At 41.2% G+C, this 18,019-nt stretch overlaps 2 protein-coding genes across 2 annotated transcripts; one reads left to right on the forward strand and one right to left on the reverse strand.

Annotated features, from left to right (window-relative positions):
* Positions 1-145: 145 nt before the first annotated feature.
* On the reverse strand, positions 146-6,621 carry LOC115026327 (protein lifeguard 3). Its single transcript, XM_029459109.1, has 12 exons — positions 6,513-6,621; positions 5,802-6,083; positions 5,623-5,690; positions 5,420-5,484; positions 5,255-5,308; positions 5,043-5,093; positions 4,867-4,906; positions 4,636-4,673; positions 4,423-4,510; positions 3,966-4,061; positions 3,778-3,831; positions 146-613 (listed from the first exon to the last, which is right to left on the reverse strand). The coding sequence occupies exons 2-12, from the start codon at positions 6,073-6,075 to the stop codon at positions 464-466; spliced, it is 978 nt and encodes a 325-aa protein (XP_029314969.1). The 5' UTR covers positions 6,076-6,083; positions 6,513-6,621; the 3' UTR covers positions 146-463.
* A 736-nt stretch (positions 6,622-7,357) lies between these two features.
* On the forward strand, positions 7,358-16,197 carry pnkd (PNKD metallo-beta-lactamase domain containing). The gene is made up of 9 exons (XM_029459790.1): positions 7,358-7,547; positions 8,132-8,247; positions 8,550-8,662; positions 9,512-9,570; positions 9,820-9,912; positions 12,235-12,398; positions 13,320-13,406; positions 13,610-13,725; positions 14,645-16,197. The coding sequence occupies exons 1-9, from the start codon at positions 7,390-7,392 to the stop codon at positions 14,816-14,818; spliced, it is 1,080 nt and encodes a 359-aa protein (XP_029315650.1). The 5' UTR covers positions 7,358-7,389; the 3' UTR covers positions 14,819-16,197.
* The last annotated feature ends 1,822 nt before the right edge of the window (positions 16,198-18,019 follow it).

Consider the following 18,019-nt stretch of genomic DNA (forward strand, 5'->3'; position numbering starts at 1 on the left):
TTGGTTTCAATTTTATGAATATGTATTGTGTGTGCTTCTGAAGTCCGTACTTACAAACTTACATAATGTTTGATACAAGTAATAGTTCACAGATTAATGCATTGTTAAAATATGCACATTTTATGTCCCTTCCAGTATAGGCTCAATGTAATCAATCATGGCTGCATGACACATTCGTGATCTACTAAAATACCACTTGCTCAATCATAAAGGAAGACACAATATTAAGTAACAATGTAAGTTTCTCTCCTCATTCACAGATGGGTGAGTAAAAGACTGAATTCACTGCCTTACTTATTCATAAATCAAAGTGCTCTAGTGTTACAGACGTAAAAAATAAACTTTTATACATTTAAATGAATAGTTTGGACTTTAAACATTGATAGCTGGTAATAAAACATCCTAACTGACACACTTGTGTACATGTAGCATTAGGTTAACAGGATGTGCTCTAACCACGTGCTCATTCAGTCGCAGCTCCACCGACTTGAAGGATGAAGAGGAAGATGTGAACAATGTCAATGTAGAGAGAGAGAGCTCCGTAGATGTACTCCTCTGGGCTGATGGCCAACTCCCGATTTCCAATAAGAAGTTGGGTGTTGTATACTAAAAACTAACAGAGGAAGAGAAGTCAAAAATAGAATGAATATGTGTTTATCTGCTGAGTGCAGGATGGAGATAAAAACTCAGAGATTTTGACAACAGCTGGCAAGACTGTTTTATACTATTTCATGTTAACCTCAAACATAGTCACAAGCATTAAGTCTCATTCAAACATCAAGAAGTGTAGCTACAGATATTGTTACTGTTACATTGACATAACATTTTTTACATCGATTTTCGTGTTCCCCATCTAAATGAATACTATTTTTTTTGTGACACTGGCATTTCCTTAAGTACTACTATCAGAACAAAGATTCAACCTGTACTCAAAGAAAACTAAAGTCTATAGCCTCACTAGTGCTAACATGCTAATTTTTAATCTGTTCACCCATACTAATATTTGCAAGTGTACAAAGCACACTTGAGGCTGATGGGAATGCATTACGTTTGAAAGGTATTTGATTATAAACCAAGTATTAGTTAAATAAAAATGACATGATGGTGGAACCATCACCATCACCATACCGTGGTGGAGAGGTTTGTGTGTCCCTATGAACCTGAGAGCTGTGTTGTCTGGAGCCTAGTGGTCCTGGTAGGGTCTCTCAAGGCAAATTGGTCTCAGGTGAGAGGCCAGACTAAGAATGATTCAAAACGACCTCATGAAAAAAAGGGAAAGAGAAGGAGAGAACCTGCCCGGAGGAAGCCCGGGGCCCCCGTCTGGAGCCAGGCCCAGAGGGAGGGCCCGACAGCGAGCACCTGGTGGCCGTGTTTGCCACGGAGCCCGGTCGGGCACAGCCCGAAGAAGCTACATGGTGCCTCCCATCCATCCATCCATCCTGTGGGCCCACCACTCACAGGAAGAACCGCTGGGGTCGGGTGCGCTGTCACACGGGTGGCAGTGATGGTCAGGGACCTCAACGGACCAGACCTGGGCAGCAGAGGCTGGCTTTGGGGACGTGGAACGTCACCTCTCTGTGGGGAAAGGAGCCGGAACTAGTGCGGGAGGTGGAGCGCTACTAGTTGGATCTGGTGGGGCTTACCTCTACGCACAGTCTTGGCTCCTGGATAGGGGTTGGACTCTATTCTTCTCCGGAGTTGCCCAAGGTGTGAGGCGTCGGGCGGGTGTGGGGATACTCACAAGCCGCCGGCTGAGCGCTGCTACGTTGGAGTTCACCCCAGTGGTCGAGAGGGTTGCCTCCCTACGCCTTCGGGTTATGGGGGGGGGGGGAAACTCTGACTGTTGTTTGTGCCTATGCCCCAAACAGTTCGGAGTATTCGGCCTTCTTGGAGACCCTGAATGGAGCCCTGCAGGGGACTCCAGTGGGGGACTCCGTAGTCTTGCTGGGAGACTTTAACGCGCACGTGGGAAACGATGGAGACACCTGGAGAGGCGTGATTGGGAGGAACGGCCTCCCTGATCTAAACCCGAACGGTCGTTTGTTGTTGGACTTCTGTGCTAGTCATGGAATGGCCATAACAAACACCATGTTCGAACATAAGGATGCTCATAAGTGTACGTGGTACCAGAGCGCCAAAGGTCAATGATCGATTTTGTGATCGTATCATCTGATGAGGCCGCATGTTTTGGACACTCGGGTGAAGAGAGGGGCGGAGCTGTCAACTGATCACCATCTGGGCAGGGAATGAGCCCTTACCCAAAGTGAAGGAGTTCAAGTACTTTGGGGTCTTGTTCGCGAGTGAGGGCACGATGGAGCGAGAGATTGGCCGGAGAATCGGAGCAGCGGGGGCGGTATTACATTACCCTGAGCCAGAAGGCAAAGCTCTCGATCTTCCAGGCGATCTTCGTTCCTACCCTCACCTATGGTCATGAAGGCTGGGTCATGACTGAAAGAACGAGATCACGGGTACAAGAGGCCGAAATGGGTTTTCTCAGATGGGTGGCTGGCGTCTCGGGATCCCCCAGTCGGAGCTGGAGGATGTGGCTCGGAGAAGGGAAGTTTGGGGTTCCTTACTGGAGCTGCTGCCCCCGCGACCCGACGCCGGATAAGCGGTAGACGATGGATGGATGGATGGATGGATAGATGGATGGATGATGGTGGTAGAGAAAATACAAAGGATCACCAAAGTTATTAGAAATCATCCTGGCGGTAACGTGAATGTCATGGCAACGCATCCAATATCCTACTTGAGACGTTTTACTCACTGATGTGAACCTCTTGATGCTTAAAAACAAGTTGACTAAAGTCATTTAGATACATCCTCTGGGAACGTTGAATGTCTTTTTGTGCTAACCCATCAACTGAATGTTGAGATATTTTACTAGAGAAGTGAAAAGGAGGAAAAATCAGGGGATAGCCAAAGTCATGTGGGATACATTGCCCGGAAGCTATGAATGTATGTACAACATTTTGACGCCATTCCAACCAATAGTCGATGGGATATTTCATTCTAGACCAAAGTTGTGGGCAGAGTGACTTACAGGCCGACAAGGCATCCTCCAGAACCGCGCCTCAAACAAATATCAAAATCTAGTAGGAAAGTTGCCATGAAATGTATTGATCATGTTCAATATCTCCAGATAATGAACCCTTTCCATTTTACCACTATACAACAAAAACAGCAATTTACCACTGATGATGATGATGATGATAATGATGATGAAATTTCCTGAGCAGCTTTATGGTCCTATGGTGATTAAATGTGGAGAGCAAAAGAGGCTGAACTAATTGGCCAAAATGCAATCTTGGAAGCCATATGCCATAATCTGACGACAATTTTTGCTTTCTATTAGCAAAAAAATAAAATGTTCACCAAGTGTAAACTTGCTACTTGTAAAACAATTTGGTTGAAGACGTCATCTCTCAACTCCACCTCCATTCTCGTGTCTCAAATTGCCTATCATTCTGTAAACAATGATATGCCCACTGGCTACACCAGAAAACCATAAATATGGGCCGTATCGTTATCATTGTTTGCTGATAAACCATTTAGATTGTTACTGAAGACCTTTCCTCTTGTGCCAACAAAGACAAAACTGATGAATCCAAGGCTCTAGAAATATCAAATGTTCAGCATGTTGGTAGGTCTTGCAAACAATTCTTTTTTTGGGGGGTGTAAGGTCTATAATGCCTCTTGTGTTATTCAATAATAAACTTATAATAAATACCAGGCTCGAAAATGTACTCCTTCAAATTCATGTGAGAGTAGACTCACCAGGGTGTAAATGACGGCTCCAATTGCGGCATAGAGCATATGCAGCCAAGGGACCTGTTGAGTGATATAAGAAAGGCCTCTGAATGTGAAATCAGTCACAGAGATACACCCTACTGAGCAGCTATTCCTCTCACTGAGAAACACGAGTAGAGAGAATAAATTAAAGAATTTGAGCAAAGGGTCCTCACATATTGGAAAGACAGGACGACTGCAGTAACAATCCCGATGATCATGAGCATAACGGAAGCAATGCAGAGAAGTCCCCCGCAGGAGGTGAAGTCCACCTGCGAACAGAAACAAGTCATTAACGAGATGAAAGGGAAGTTAATATGCTTCAAGCCACATGAAAGAGTAGTCAAAATAATTTGAAATAGGATCACAATGAGGTTTTTAAATATATATAAAAATAAATATTGGGTGGATGTGTCATGTTCCAGCCAAAAAAATTAACTTATTCATGTCGAGTTACATCAGACAGAGAAGTTGGATTCACCTCTCATCCCAAAATGTTATAAATATTTAAAGAAACTCAGTGCCTCATTGTAATGCGAGACAAAGGCATTATTTTACACTGCAACAAAGACATCCTCTGACAAGCCACAGGCTACTGAGCTACAGAGAGACACCGTTTACATCTCCAGCTACCTTTGTTTGGAAGCAGAAGATTGTGACAGCGATACAAACTAATGCTGTTATTCCCATGGCGAGAAACACTGCCTTTGTTTCATAATAGCTGTAAAAGACACATATAGTGATTAAAACAGAAACATAAAATATCACAGGGTGTAATACATCATCACAAAATGTAGTGCATTTGTGTAATGCAATGTATTGCATGAATGGGAGACAAAAACAAACCTCGATATTGTTCCAGACATGTAAGACAAGGCGAGAGTCTGCAAGATAAAACATGAAAACAATGAGCGGGTTTGAACCTTTTTCTGGGTTGTTTTCTTTCTTACTGGCTGTCTTTGTTTTCTTTTACAATTCCAGTCACTACTCGCAATATGACCTTAGTTTGGCCACATGGATTTAGTGGATCATTCCCAATATTGGTTTCTGATCCATACTCGAGCAAAGATTACTTACAAATATTCCCAGCAGCACAACATTCCATGGGAAACGCCTCCTGGACACAAATAGTAATGAATAGTTTAGAATGTATGTAAATATCATTACTGTTTATGAATATTTAAATAAGACTTAACATTATTAATGGTAAAACTATTTTCCTAATTTATTCAGAAAGGACAGGTCATGCTTACCTCGCCTCTTTGCAGCAGACGAGAATGCAGTACACCACAAAATAAACCACACTATGGAGAGATACATCACTATGGTTGTTACTGTATATAACAGCATGGCACAAGAATAATAGCACTGAGAATATTGTTGATTCTGGGTAATTGCTCTATTTTGTTTTTAATCTAATTGCACTGAAGGCATGTTTTTGTTTTGTTCCTAGAGTGTAACTCACAAAGATGCCCAGTAGATGGCAGGATATCTGATGACAAACAGCCTTACTGGGTCACTATGAAAGCACAGACATAAGGGATCACTCGGAGTAAACTGTTTCTCACCCTCCATCAGATACATTAAGCTGTGGAATATTAGACTGCATGGCATGAATAGGAACACTTACACAAATGTAAAGACAGCAACAACTGAAAAGGTGACGGCAAGCTGTGCTGTTAAAATTATGTAAACCTGCCCACAAACACAAAACCAAGCAGTTCTGTTGAAAACATTTCAGTGGCTGTACAAGATTGTCATTGGCACTTTAAACAACAGAAAGAAAAACAGTAAAAGTCTGTGTGTTACATAATCAATGATGACAATCCTTACCTTTCTAATGAAGGCATGCCGAATAGATGTGCTCTCCCACTGGGTGCTCAGAAAATCATCCATGTCTCCTGCAGAATTGGGAATAGTAAAGTAGTCATTTAAACGTATTACACTTGGAAGCTGATCCAACCATAATGCAAGATGTGATAAACTGAAGTCTTGTATCGTTTCCTCAGAACCTTGGTTGGATGCATGCACTCCAGCAGACAGAGTTGGTATTGTAGTGGGCATCCGAGATGGAGAGAAGCCAGGGGCTGCCCACACCCCAGCCTGCGGGTAGCTGCCCTCCTGGCCCAAGTAGCCAGGCGGGCCGGGGCACATGTCTGGACTGGGGCTGTAAGATGGAGGTGGTGGAAGAGGGGAGCCATGTTGTAGCTGGTGGGGGTAGTTTCCATACTTAGGATGGTGCAGTGCATCCTCGTAAGGTGGAGGATCATCAATTTTAGATGTCATGATCTTACCTTGTGAAGATACGTGATGATGAGCTACATCAGACTTATACTATACATGTTATATAATGGTGGCATATTGACAAGAGAATAAGATACAAATAAAAGGTAAACATACCCAAAACCTCTAACTCACTACTCATGTCTGGTCAGTAAGTTATACACAATTATACAATTAATTATTATATAGCTATACTTCATTGTCATAATTACTTAATACAATCTGGTTATTATATGATTGTGCAAAAACTACAACACATTTAAAACAAAGGTAACAATCCACTTTTCTGTTTTAGTTATCTGCTTGACAAACTCTGTTCGTGCACAAATAAATATACCATATAAAATAACTTAATCATACAAGAAAAGTCCAGGAGAACAATGACACAAATGAGAACATAAACAACAACCAAAAGAATGAAAGGAATACATTTTACTCACCTGGTGGCTTTAGCCTGAGATGGGATCACTGTTCCCTTCTGTCCTTTCTCTCCTTGGGGTTTGCAGACTTAAGCTACACCACAGGAGGATGTCATCTTTGTAATAGGATACGTTCACTGAAACTTACACTGTTACTGATGTGTTTTAGAAAGCATGGAGACTCCGGTTGCTCAGGCTCCTATTCGAAATAATAGAAATAAAATTGAACAACAAACCCCACAGACTACAAACATTTAGATGTTAGGGAACACAACTCCCAACGTCAAGTTGTTTTTTTTAATCTTTTTTAGGCAGTGGTCCTGATAATATTTTTTTACAAAAGCATATTCCACTCCAAATTCCACTTTTCATTTTAAATATGTAACTAATGTCCCATCGTTAGGTGCCCCTAAATTATTTAGAAGTTGATCGAAACTTGGATTGACATCAACTCCATATTGACGCCATATCCAATTGATTCATTTAATAAGGTGGCATTAAATCGTACAAGTAATATACTCTGTTCAGTAGAAAATTCTGGGCTAAAAGCCTTAAAACATTTTATTTGTGTTTTTCCGAACATAGAATTAACTTTTAATGGGAATAATTTAAGCTTGAAATAATGTCTAAACCTAAAATGAAGTTACCATAGAAAATCTATTTTATTGACTCAACGTCACAACATCTATTTCATTTACTTAAAATGTACTTGTAGTTTTTGGTAATGAGGTAATTTTTTTTATGCGTTATACGTTTATTGAATCCCAATCACAGTAGACTCGGTTGTGATATAGAAATAAATAAATAAATGTTTTACAATAAATGCTATCTTTTTTAATCTCCTCGCTTCCGGGGTTTGCGTATCCCTTCTCACGTCATTACGTTCCGCTCAGCGGTTATGGAGCTTCCTGACTGGATGGTAACGCTGGTTTCCACCACATCCTTCTTCTGTTTCTTATGTTTATGTGTTCGTTACAGACGCAAAGGACAAGTGCTCTGGAGAAAATTGTTGAGCAAAATTATGGCCCGCACGGAGAAGCCGTTGTTCCGAATCGCGTAAGTGTAATATGACCTTCCTTAATAAAACAAGATGTAGTTGTCATTGCAGTGATTCTTGTTAGCGTAGCTGAGCAACATTTAGACGTACTCATTCAGAGGCCGTCCCACCAAACTGTATTCAAATATGTTCCAATGTTAAGTTACATTGCTCGTCAACAAGAGTGCTACCCCTGACATTTTGGTCGAAAACCTTTCCTAAAACGACAATAGTCACTGTGATATTCGGCATACATACGAGCCACAAAGGCATATTTTTGGCAAGCTATTTATTTTAAGAGACGTTGTTGTTGTTGTTTAAAATTGCATGCTAACTAACAGTGTTGAAATGATCTCATAATTATTGCTGCTTCGTGAAACACATTTAGTTTGTCTCAGAATCAAAAATGACTCTGATCTGTCGTGGTAGTTTAGATAATGTAGCTAATTAGCACTTTGGTCACGTTACATTTGTAGATGTTTCACCTGAGCAGGCGTGACCAACGTGTAGTTTTGATAGATGCAGAACACTTGGTGGGGTTAGGTAAGCATTATTGACCCCTGCTACCACACAATGTTTCCTAGCCTTTTGAACTGTTTTCCAGGTACACACTGTACACTAGGACCAGACTCGGCTACATGTACTACAAGAGACAAATGAGGAAAGCCCGAGAACAGTACCCTGCTGGACACTCCACAGCTCAGCCAATGGAGTTCAATGGTAAGACAGTTTACTTTGTTCATATGGTGTTGCTCATACTTCTTGGTTATTGTGAGGAGGTGCTGAAGCCCATCCACTAAAATAGAGAGGATGGGTCAATGTTTGGGTCAAACATGGTGCATATATTGTAGAATATAAAAGTAATATATGTTATCATCAGTGCAAAGTGCTATAATTTCAAGACATGCTATGTACTTTATATGTAATAATTTTTAATACTACAAGTCTACGTCTATCATTCTAAATGAAAAAGTTTAATATTGTCCAGAATGCTTCATTTACAATTCCCTGTCTGCCCACAGGTATCAAAATAATCCCCATTCCGGTACTCTCTGACAATTACAGCTACCTTGTAGTTGACACAGCCTCCAGTGTTGCAGTTGTTGTAGACCCTGCAGACCCTCTAACAGTTCAGGTAAATGCCTCCTCTGTCAGTTGTGTGCATTGTGTCTCCATACAGTATCACTTTAAAGCCTTTTTGTCTGTAAGGAGTTTTCAGATCTATGTTACTATGACAGACATTTTCCTCGACAATTAGCCCTCTATGTTGCAGGAGGGGATAAACAACTTGACTTGACTTGCTGAAAAACACATTGCCGCAGAAACATGCCTAATATTTGCCAGATTTCATAGCAATACCATCTGGATTGAAAATAAATGGTTGCTTTTGCTCAATTTCAGTGACATTTTGTACCACACTTCTGAAGTGCTCTGAAGGGTTGGATATCAATTTTACTAGAAAGAGGCCGAATATAAACTAAAATCAATATGAGGATTATATGGGACAATATAAAATGAGATATAGCATGGTCCGGTGGATGCTGAACAATTCGGTTATATTACAAAAAATGGCTTGTTGACTCATAACACGGTGCAAGTAGATAGTCGATATGTGTGTGATTGTAATTCTTGACCACAAACCACTTTTATCAAGCTCACAATGACAATTATGCATTTTTCTTTTTTAGTCAGTTATTGTAAAACGACTCCTGATTTTTTTCAACATCCCTTTTAGTGCACTTCCATGTTTTTGTTGCCTTTTTATAATTGTATGTATTTGACTACAGCTATTGATTGTTAATTGCTGAGGTTATAGTGGATGAGCATGCTGTGCATTCTCAGCAGCATCAATTACAAGCAAAATTGCTAATACTCTACTGTGTCAATAAGTGTTTTGCTGCTCAATAGGCTTTTGAATAAAGTACTGCGGAAGTTATGTTTTCTTTGGTGATTGAAGGTTGTGACAGCACTTGTAATCTTTCAGGCAGTTCTTGAGGAAGAGGGAGTGACTTTAGAAGCAATACTCTGTACACACAAGCATTGGTGAGTTTCATCGTTTTTGTACGTGCATATAATTTCAATGTGTGGTTTGTTATTACATTTCTCTGTACAAAAACATGAGGATAATTAAAATACCAAGTATCCTAGATTATAGAAACTTCATATTGTTTCCAAATGAATATAGATAAACATGGTGCTCTTATACATACACTTGCTGCTGTTCAGGTCAAAATAAATGTTTCTAATGTGTCCACAGTACTGGTGAACCTCTGCATTCTGTTCTATTCACAGGGATCACAGTGGGGGAAACAAAGGGTTGAAAAGGATTCACAGCTCATGCAGAGTTTATGGAAACGCAGCTGATAACATTCCTAGCCTCACGCAGTAAGTCACTGCTTACACAGAATCAGTCTGACTATGACTCCGGTCTTGTTCCCTCTGTCAGCACTACTAGCAGCTGACTGCACGGTATATTATCATGGTATGATAAACTGTTCCGTTATGCCTTGGGGGTTTATGGCCGGAGAATGGGGCCATGCTAAGATGGACATTATCCAAACCGCTGGATTAAAGTGTGTTTTCCAAAATGATGTTAAATGTCATGACATGAACCAGAGATTGTTGGCCCATTAGTTAAGATTGGCTAGTACATTTTAAATTTCAACAATATTTCAAAGAAGGGGTATGTTTTTAGAGATACTGCATATATATCCAAGTTTTCCATCCATCCATCCATCGTCTACCGCTTATCCGGGATCAGGTCGCGGGGGCAGCAGCTCCAGTAAGGAACCCCAATCTTCCCTTCTCCGGGCCACATCCTCCAGCTCCGACTGGGGGATCCTGAGGCGTTCCCAGGCCAGTGAGGAGATATAATCTCTCCACCGAGTCCTGGGTCTTCCCAGGGGTCTCCTCCCAGCTGGACGTGCCTGGAACACCTCCCTAGGGAGGCGCCCAGGTGGCATCCTTACTAGATGCCCGAACCACCTCAACTGGCTCCTTTCAACGTAAAGGAGCAGCGGCTCTACACCGAGTCTCTCACGGATGGCTGAGCTTCTCACCCTATCTCTAAGGGAGACGCCAGCCACCCGTCTGAGAAAACCCATTTCGGCCGCTTGTACCCGTGATCTCGTTCTTTCGGTCATGACCCAGCCTTCATGACCATAGGTGAGGGTAGGAATGAAGATCGACCGGTATATTGAGAGCTTTGCCTTCTGGCTCAGCTCTCTTTTCGTCACAACGGTGCGGTAAAGTGACTGTAATACCGCCCCCGCTGCTCCGATTCTCCGGCCAATCTCTCGCTCCATTGTCCCCCCACTCGCGAACAAGACCCCGAGGAACTTGAACTCCTTCACTTGGGGTAATGGCTCATTCCCTACCCGGAGTAGGCAATCCACCGGTTTCCTGCTGAGAGCCATGGCCTCAGATTTGGAGGTGCTGATCCTCATCCCAACCGCTGCACACTCGGCTGCGAACCGATCCAGTGACTGTTGAAGGTCACAGACCGATGAGGCCATAAGGACCACATCATCTGCAAAGAGCAGCGATGAGATCCTCAGGTCACCGAACTGCAACCCTTCTCCTCCACGACTACGCCTCGATATCCTATCCATGAAAATCACGAACAGGATTGGTGATAAAGCGCAGCCCTGTCGGAGGCCAACATTCAGTCAGAGTTTTACCCCCCATAACCCGAAGGCGTAGGGAGGCGACCCTCTCGTCCACCGGGATAAACTCCAACGTAGCGGCGCTCAGCCGGGGGCTAGTGAGTATCCCCACCCCGGCCCGACGCCTCACACCTTGGGCAACTCCGGAGAAGAATAGAGTCCAACCCCTATCCAGGAGTACGGTTCCAGAGCCAAGACTGTGCGTGGAGGTAAGCCCCACCAGATCCAACTGGTAGCGATCCACCTCCCGCACTAGTTCCGGCTCCTTCCCCCACAGAGAGGTGACGTTCCACGTCCCCAGAGCCAGCCTCTGCTGCCCGGGTCTGGTCCGTCGAGGTCCCTGACCATCACTGCCACCCGTGTGACAGCGCACCCGACCCCAGCGGTTTTTCCCATGAGTGGTGGGCCCACAGGATGGATGGATGGGAGGCATCACGTAGTTTCTTCGGGCTGTGCCCGACCGGGCTCCGTGGCAAACCCGGCCACCAGGCGCTCGCTGTCGGGCCCTCCCTCTCGGCCTGGCTCCAGACGGGGGCCCCGGGCTTCCTCCGGGCAGGGTCTCTCCTTTCCTTTCCCTTTCTTTCATGAAGTCGTTTTTGAACCATTCTTAGTCTGGCCCCTCGCCTGAGACCAATTTGCCTTGGGAGACCCTACCAGGAGCACTAGGCTCCAGACAACACAGCTCTCAGGTTCATAGGGCCACACAAACCTCTCCACCACGATAAGGTGATGGTTTCCAAGTTTTGTTATTGATTAATTTTTTTGTTTAGCAACTTACTTCCATACGCCCCTTTCTAATCAGCTAACTATTTTTATTTTTTATTAATTAGGCTTTCAGGTTGTACGTCCGCCCGACCGTCTCATTCTTGGGAATTCTGTATCTCTCAAGAATAATTATGCTAATTCTGAACATTTCACAGAAATGTCTTATAGGGTAAAGTGATGACATTTTGGACAGGCATGAATGTGAACTGCAACTTGACTGGTTAGCGGAGGCAAACACCCGCGAGGCAGTAATTGTAGTGTGTGTCTGTGTTCCCAGCCCTCTCTCCCACAAGGACTCAGTAACAGTTGGCCGTATGCACTTTCAGGCCCTCTTCACTCCTGGTCACACAGTGGGCCACATGATCTATCTCCTGGATGGTCAGGTGGTGGACGCCCCCTCCAGCCTCTTCTCTGGTGACCTAGTATTCCTCTCCGGATGTGGTGAGTTACAACAGAACGGACCCATAATAACAATCTATGGAGCTGACATTGTGGTTCACAGAAACGTGTGCTTTTATGTAAAACACAGAAAATAAGACGACAGAGACCTCTATGATGTGTCTGTTTGATGTGGAGTCATTCTACACATCATGTGGGTCTTTGTACTACCTCGTGGGCCACTGAATGACTGTAAGGAGATAATGAATTGGCTGTTTGCTAATCAGTTGAAAGAAATGCATTAACTTGTCCTCGTGCAGAAATCTACCCGCAGAAGTAATGTAACATGAATTGTTAAAATGTCTTTTTCATGTAGAATGATATTCAAAGCAACACACATCAAATTAGTTTTTGCTTTTCAAATCCCAATGTAACATAGTGGTTGTTCTAATAAATGCAAGGCACAGTAAATGTCCTTATAGTCCTAATGTCAAATACTTACCATGTTTCTTTAGTTGTGTTTTAATCTCGTTATAATTTATATGGTTATTGTTTTTACCACCCTGTCCCTATATACGAGGCTATACAGTATTTAATTACAGGTAATCTGCAGGTCTCTAAGACATCACTAAAAAAGTACAAAATGACTGAAATTAAAAGTTTTCATATAATATGTCTTAAATATAGTCATTGGAGGACTTGTTTTGTTCGTTATACATTACCAACATATGTTGTGCTCTTTGGTGTATTGTACACAACCAGCTGTATTAAACACTCATTAAAACTCATTGTTCCTTTTTAAAAATACATTTCTTAATGTGCCATTTCTCTTGCATCCCATTTACAGCATGGATTAATAACCTCCATGACCTCTGAATCAAAAAAGTTTTTTAAAAGTCTGGTCTTCTAAATGCAGATCCAATACCTTCTAAAACTTGCAGATACCCTGTTTACTTGAGTAAAACCTGTTTTTGTTGTTTTCAGGGAGGATGTTTGAAGGCAGTGCCACAACAATGCTGTCATCTCTGGACACAGTCACATCCTTAAGTGATGATACCTTATTATGGCCTGGTAGGATGTGTGTGTGTGTGTGCGTGTGCGTGTGTGTTTGCTTTAAATGGGCTCTTGTCTTGATTCCTGTACTTTGATGGACATACTGTCATTCAAAGTCTTATAAGAGGCTGTGTAGGGACTATTATAGAGTGTAAGCTTTTAAGTGTAGTTAATCAGATGGGCATGATTTTTTATTTTTCTGTCTACTGGTTATCCCTCAGGTCATGAATATGCAGAGGACAACCTACTGTTTGCTGCTGAGGTCCAGCCTCGCAACGCTGCCAGGGAAAACAAATCTCAGTGGGTGCTGCTGCAACGAGCCCAGAAGCTGTGCACGGTGAGAATGATATATCGCCTTTGTTATGCCTCCCGTAGCACGCCATTCCAGAGAGGATTCATGTTGTCCAGCATCTGGGAAGAAAGGTTTATCACCTGCCTTCAGTGTGTGTGTTGTCTTGCTCCTTTTCCGGGCTTTCACAGTCGAGTCTCATCTGTGATACTGTCTGCAGCAGAGCAAAGGTTCACTGTTTAGTGAAGTGTTTATCCAGAATTTAGATGAGTTTTTAATCTGCCATCTATACAGCATGGCACTAGAGGCACTTTCACACATTGGTAATAATAGGCCTTTTTCACAGCAGACATTTTAACTTGTCATAGCAGGAAAAGCACAGGTGTCACTAATAACATTAACGATGGCTCTTCATGTGTCCTAAAATACTGTGACAGTGAGCCAGCATGCACAGTACCAGCACTCTGAAACTGAAGCAGGGTGTCAGTCATCATTAATTATAATATTTACAGCTGTGCTTTCCCCCACAGTGACATGTTACCAAATTAACTCAGCTTCTTTTTTTGACTGTTGTACTTTTCCTCGAGGGGAAGGAGAGCTTTACATTAAATAGTATGACAGCAGAAATTCTCAGTAACACTTGAACTCCTTGTTTTAGCTGCTTATAATGGCGGCGACCCAGGGTTTTATCATCTGAATAGGCAATCACTGTGGATTATGTTCAATTAAATGCACAAGATGAAAAGCTAAAAGGCGGTTGTATTGTTGATGCGGAGACATTTTGCAGCATCTGAATAGGGACAGAGATGCAGAAATGCAAAGCCCTGGCGGTTTCAGTTGGCACGAGTCTCTTGTTACCCACAATTCTGTTCCACAAATGAATGAATGACACGTGAATCACTGTGTCTGTTCGAGTGAGACTATGCACATACATTTTGAGGAGGGCTGACATACTGTTCCTTTTTAGAGTCCCTCCACTATCGGAGAAGAAAGGCAGTACAATCCTTTCCTGCGCAGTCACTCTCCAGAGCTCCATCTGGCCCTGGGCGTCCAGCAGTTCCAGGATGAAGACTGGACCTTGTTCAGGGCTCGGGTGCTGGAGGAGCTGCGAAAACGCAAAGACCTCTTCAACAGGAGATAGTACTGGAAACACTAAGGCCAGCTTAACACCGGCGAACAGAGAACCAGCTCCCCTGTACTGGACAGTTTCTCAGCTGAAGTCTGTTCAAAGAAACTAGTTTTGTGAATTCAAAGGGGCATTACATAATGTTTGACCTTTTTATCAACCTGTATCAGCCACTAGGAACATAGTCACAACTTCATTAGTACATGATACTAATGAGTGAGCCCATTACCTCTCAACATACTGTATATTATGCTAATGTTGTGTTTATAGACAGAACAGTGCTCAATTATTGCTTCTTTAACATAGACACATAAACAATAATGTAGGTTTGCATGGGTAGCTTTTCGTTATATTAGGTACAAGCAGATTTCTGATTCTGGTGTGTGAAACACAGGTTTGCATTCTACATGTGTTAATTTAGCATGTTAGGTACTGTATTTTTCACTGCATAGTCTGGTTTATTTTTAAGGCAAGTGATGCATAGTGTTAAATGTTTAGTACACTGGCTTCACATTAACGGTGTTGCTGAAGAGGAATTTAATTCTCCATGATATTGTGAATTGTTTATTTTTATATATTATGTTCAACAATAATGGTACGGTTAATTTAACAAATTTACAAACCCTCTTTGCTGTCGGTACTTTGTGTTAGCACAGTGTATAGAAAAAAGTCTGTACACTAGCCTTTCATGTGAATCTTTATTTTCTGGATCGAGGAATCAATTTTGACTTAAAAGAGATGTTGCTGACATTAGTTCCTTACAATGCTTTACAAGGCTACTAGCCCTGTTAGATTTCTTTCCTTAACAAGTTTCATTTTATATTTCCCGTTATCATTTTCGGATTCCCTGGGGACCACAGGTATTAGAGGTGGAACGCATGTTTTCTACTTCAGTCCTTTCTTGTACCTGTCAGCAAATGATTTCTGCTGAACCACTTGTTCCACATTTAGAATTGTGTTTTTCAAGTGTTGGTAGTTGCACAGCGTGAACGTGAACAGCAGCATACGTGAGGGATTTGACTGGTAGCGCATTGAAATGCATGAAACATGACTGAATGGCTGTTGAAGGAATGATTTCTTATGTTGGCCTGTAGAATAATTAAACGTACATGGTGATGTTGAATCAAGCAATCTGTAGAAGTCACTTTCCACTTTAAAATATGTAATATTTAATCGTAAGATGGCGAAAGATCTTTAATTTGTTTTTGTTTTTTATATGAGAATACAATGTGACATTGACTGGTACTCACTTTAACATTTGAGAAGGAATGATTCTAAAGACAATTTGAAAACTAAAATTGTACATATTTTAATATATTGAAGGATTTATTATATTATAACAATACAATGGACACATTATTTCAGTATATTAAACAATCTTCTGTCAACGATCATTTGAGTATGTTTTTATTTTGTATGTCTTTGTGAAGGAAATGTAATGCAGCATCTGTTTAGGTGGAGAGGGGCCTCAACGCAAAGGAATAAACCTTTAAACTTGTGAGGAGCTATGAATGCTCTTCAGATGCCTTCGTTGCTCCCGCAGTAGGGTGCATATCAAAGCACCTTGTCCCCTGGTGATCGTTGACTAAAATGTTATTCTGTTTGTTTGATGCAGATTCCCATCATATTTGCATATGTTTGAGTTATGAATACCACCACATGGGAGACTGTTTTACTTCAGGTTACGTTTTAATGAGGAAATATGAAAGTAAACTCCTTCATTAAAGCTGTGTATGTGATATTTGTTGTCTTTATGAGTGTTCAAACCTGACAGCTGAGTTATTTTTTCCCCCCACTGCTTTAACTTTCCTAAACTCAAATAAAAAAAGAAACCTACTTTATGCACAGGCAAAAGAGACTATAGAAGAAAAAAAGGGTGAAGGAAACTTTCTGTCAACAAAGCAGTCGAATAAAACAGAACAACAAGCAGTAGGATTACAAACCAGTGTTTCGGATCTACCTTAGAGATCCAAGACACAACACATTTAAATTTAAATAATATGATAGCAGCATACAGTCTTCTGTATAAATCAAAGGGACATTTATTACTAATTAACACCTACGTTTTTTCCTATTGACATTACAATGCCCTTGACAAGTTCAAACCTGTGATGCACTATTTCAGAAGCAGACTTGAATTATCTCCTGAAACTCTCAATACTTAATAAAAATATTATTTAAAACAATCACATTCAGAAACTACTGCCCTGACTAACACACACTCAGTTTATTATAATGGAATGTACATCCATAGTGTCAACACTATGTCTTAGAGGTTAATGCGTATTAGTATTTATTCCCAGTTTATTTTATTATTATTCCTACATTTAGGTCTTTTTCACCAGACATTTTTATGTGTCGCAGCTGTAAAATAATATGTGAAATTATCAAATTAATGAAGGCTGCTTCGGTTAGGAGCAATAGTTAATGTTAGCAGTAACACCTGTGCTTTTCCTGCCATAACAAGTTAACATGTCCTCTGTGAAGAAGGCTGATTACAGATGCCATTTTCGTAAATCAAATAACATTGTGATCATGAATAAGTATCCAAAGGACAGGACAAACAAATCACTTGACAAGATAACTCAAAACTATTTGTGGTAATTTCAGTAGCAATAGGGATTGTTTCAGGTTTGTTGTTATCTGAGATTTAAAAAAATAAATAATATGCATTTAAGATTGACAGGATCACATTCAGGAGCAGTTGCATATACTAAACAAGACCCTTTTATCACTTAAAACATATTGATCTTGTTAGATGTTAAGCAAAATAGCATCTGTACAATTTCTTTTTGAACATCTGCATTCGTATCATCTGCCAAGTGCACAACAAACCACCATTTAAAATATGTACCCTGTTTTCTGAATGGTTTCAAAACAAACTAACTATCAATTAACCTTTTAAATAAATAGAAGATATTAAATGTGTCAAACATTTAGTATTTAATAGTTACTAATAGTACTAATTCAACGGATTGTTTCAATGATGATTGACTATTCTATCAATGTTGTGCAATTATCACTGTCATGTGCAATATACACTTTCTTATAATTTTCTATCAACCACTTTGTACTTATATTATTTTATTCTATTTAATTATTGTGTGCTCGCCACTTTACTTCATATGTTATTTTGCTGTAACAAGGTACATTTCCCCGTTGTGGGACTAATAAAGAATTTCTGATTCTGAGTTATGTCTTATAGTTCTGTCTCCT

This window comes from Cottoperca gobio, chromosome 21, assembly GCF_900634415.1.
Source record: "Cottoperca gobio chromosome 21, fCotGob3.1, whole genome shotgun sequence".
NCBI lineage: Eukaryota > Metazoa > Chordata > Actinopteri > Perciformes > Bovichtidae > Cottoperca > Cottoperca gobio.